Source organism: Onychostruthus taczanowskii, unplaced genomic scaffold (genome assembly GCF_017590055.1).
Source record: "Onychostruthus taczanowskii isolate IOZ18803 unplaced genomic scaffold, ASM1759005v1 scaffold1021, whole genome shotgun sequence".
Classification (NCBI taxonomy): domain Eukaryota; kingdom Metazoa; phylum Chordata; class Aves; order Passeriformes; family Passeridae; genus Onychostruthus; species Onychostruthus taczanowskii.
The window spans coordinates 2,040-4,409 of NW_024496760.1; the positions used below are offsets into that span (position 1 = coordinate 2,040).

At 64.6% G+C, this 2,370-nt stretch overlaps 1 protein-coding gene across 1 annotated transcript in view; it reads left to right on the forward strand.

Annotated features, from left to right (window-relative positions):
• The window catches only part of LOC121340308 (rho guanine nucleotide exchange factor 2-like), a 3,745-nt gene extending 1,999 nt beyond the window's left edge, over window positions 1-1,746 (forward strand). Inside the window, exon 5 of the mRNA XM_041412993.1 lies at window positions 1,439-1,746. Coding sequence (XP_041268927.1) covers window positions 1,439-1,746 — 308 coding nt within the window. The remainder of the gene's footprint in view (window positions 1-1,438) is intronic.
• Window positions 1,747-2,370: the final 624 nt, after the last annotated feature.

The window sequence follows — 2,370 nt, forward strand, 5'->3', positions numbered from 1 at the left end:
GGGACACAGGGACAGGGGACATGGGATGTGGTGATATGGGGACAGGGGACAGGGGGACAGGGAACATGGGGACATGGGGACATGGGACATGGGGACACAGGGACATGGGGACAGGGGACATGGGGACAGGGGACACAGGGACAGGGGACATGGGACGTGGTGATATGGGGACATGGGACATGGGGACACAGGGACATGGGAATATGGGGACACAGGGACAGGGACTGGGGACACAGGGACAGAAGACACAGGGACAGGGGACACAGGGACAGGGGACACAGGGACAGGGGGACAGAAGACAGGGGGACATGGGGACAGAAGACAGGGGGACATGGGGACACAGGGACAGGGGACATGGGGACACAGGAAGAGGTTGGAGAAGCAGGAATGGGGACAAAGGGACAGGACGGAGGGTGCAGGGACAGGGAGGCAGTCATGAGGACACAGGGCCAGGCTGGGTGGCTGTCCCTGGGGTCCTGCTCCCTCTGTGCTGTTAGGGTGCTGTCCCTGTCCCTGGGGTGTGTCCCTGTCCCTAGGGTTGTGTCCCTGTCCCTTGGGGTGCTGTGTCTGGGGGTGCTGTCCCTGTCCCTGTGGTGTGTCCCCATTCCCGTGGCGTGTCCCCATGCCCATGGCATGTCCCCGTGGCATGTCCCTGTCCCTGGGGGTATGTCCCTGTCCTTGTCCCTGTCCCTGTCCCCGTGGCGTGTCCCCGTGGTGTGTCCCTGTCCCTGTGGTGTGTCCCCATTCCCGTGGCGTGTCCCCATGCCCATGGCATGTCCCCGTGGCATGTCCCTGTCCCTGGGGGTATGTCCCTGTCCTTGTCCCTGTCCCTGTCCCCGTGGCGTGTCCCCGTGGTGTGTCCCTGTCCCTGTGGTGTGTCCCCATTCCCGTGGCATGTCCCCATGGCGTGTCCCTGTCCCTAGGGATGTGTCCCCGTCCCCACGGCGTGTCGCCGTCCCCGTGGTGTGTCCCCGTGGTGTGTCCCTGTCCCTATCCCTGTCCCCGTCCCCGTCCCCGCGGTGTGTCCCCGTGGTGTGTCCCTGTCCCCATCCCCGTCCCCGTGGTGTGTCCCTATCCCTGTCCCTGTCCCCGTCCCCATCCCCGTGGCGTGTCCCCGTGGTGTGTCCCTGTCCCCGTCCCCGTCCCCGCGGTGTGTCCCTGTGGTGTGTCCCTGTCCCCATCCCCGTCCCCGCGGCGTGTCCCAGTCCCCACGGTGTGTCCCCGTGGTGTGTCCCTGTCCCTGTCCCTATCCCTGTCCCCGTCCCCGTCCCCGCGGCGTGTCGCCTTGGCGTGTCCCTGTCCCCGCGGCGTGTCCCCGTGGTGTGTCCCTGTCCCCGTCCCCGTCCCCGCGGTGTGTCCCTGTGGTCTGTCCCTGTCCCCATCCCCGTCCCCGCGGCGTGTCCCCGCGCCCTGGTGACGGCGCCATGCCCCCGTGCAGAGCTGATGCAGACGGAGCTGCACCACGTGCGGACGCTGAAGATCATGGGCGCCCTGTTCCGCAGGGCGATGCTGGAGGAGCTGCAGCTGGACCCCGGCACCGTGCAGCGCATCTTCCCCTGCCTCGACGAGCTCAGCCACATCCACGAGCGCTTCCTGGCCCAGCTGCTGGAGCGGCGCCGCGAGTCGCTGGCCCAGGACAGCAACAAGAACTTCGTCATCGACCGCCTCGGGGACATCCTCGTCACACAGGTGGGCAGCGCGGGATCGGGGGGTGGGGGTGTTTGTGAGGGTCCCGGGGGTTTGTGAGGGTCCCGGGGGTTTGTTTGTGAGGGTCCCGGGGGTTTGTGAGGGTCCCGGGGGTTTGTTTGTGAGGGTCCCGGGGGTTTGTGAGGGTCCCGGGGGTTTGTTTGTGAGGGTCCCGGGGGTTTGTGAGGGTCCCGGGGGTTTGTTTGTGAGGGTCCCGGGGGTTTGTGAGGGTCCCGGGGGTTTGTGAGGGTCCCAGGTGTTTGTTTGTGAGGGTCCCAGGTGTTTGTTTGTGAGGGTCCCGGGTGTTTGTGAGGGTCCCGGGTGTTTGTTTGTGAGGGTCCCGGGGGTTTGTGAGGGTCCTGGGTGTTTGTGAGGGTCCCAGGTGTTTGTCTGTGAGGGTCCCGGGGGTTTGTGAGGGTCCTGGGTGTTTGTGAGGGTCCTGGGTGGTTGTTTGTGAGGGTCCCAGGTGTTTGTTTGTGAGGGACCTGGGTGTTTGTTTGTGAGGGTCCCGGGTGTTTGTTTGTTTGTGAGGGTCCCGGGTGTTTGTGAGGGTCCCGGGTGTTTGTTTGTGAGGGTCCTGGGGGTTTGTGAGGGTCCCAGGGCAAGGGAAGAGGTGAGGATCTGACTCTGAGTTCTTAGAAGGCTGATTTGATATGATATGATATGATACGATACGATATTATA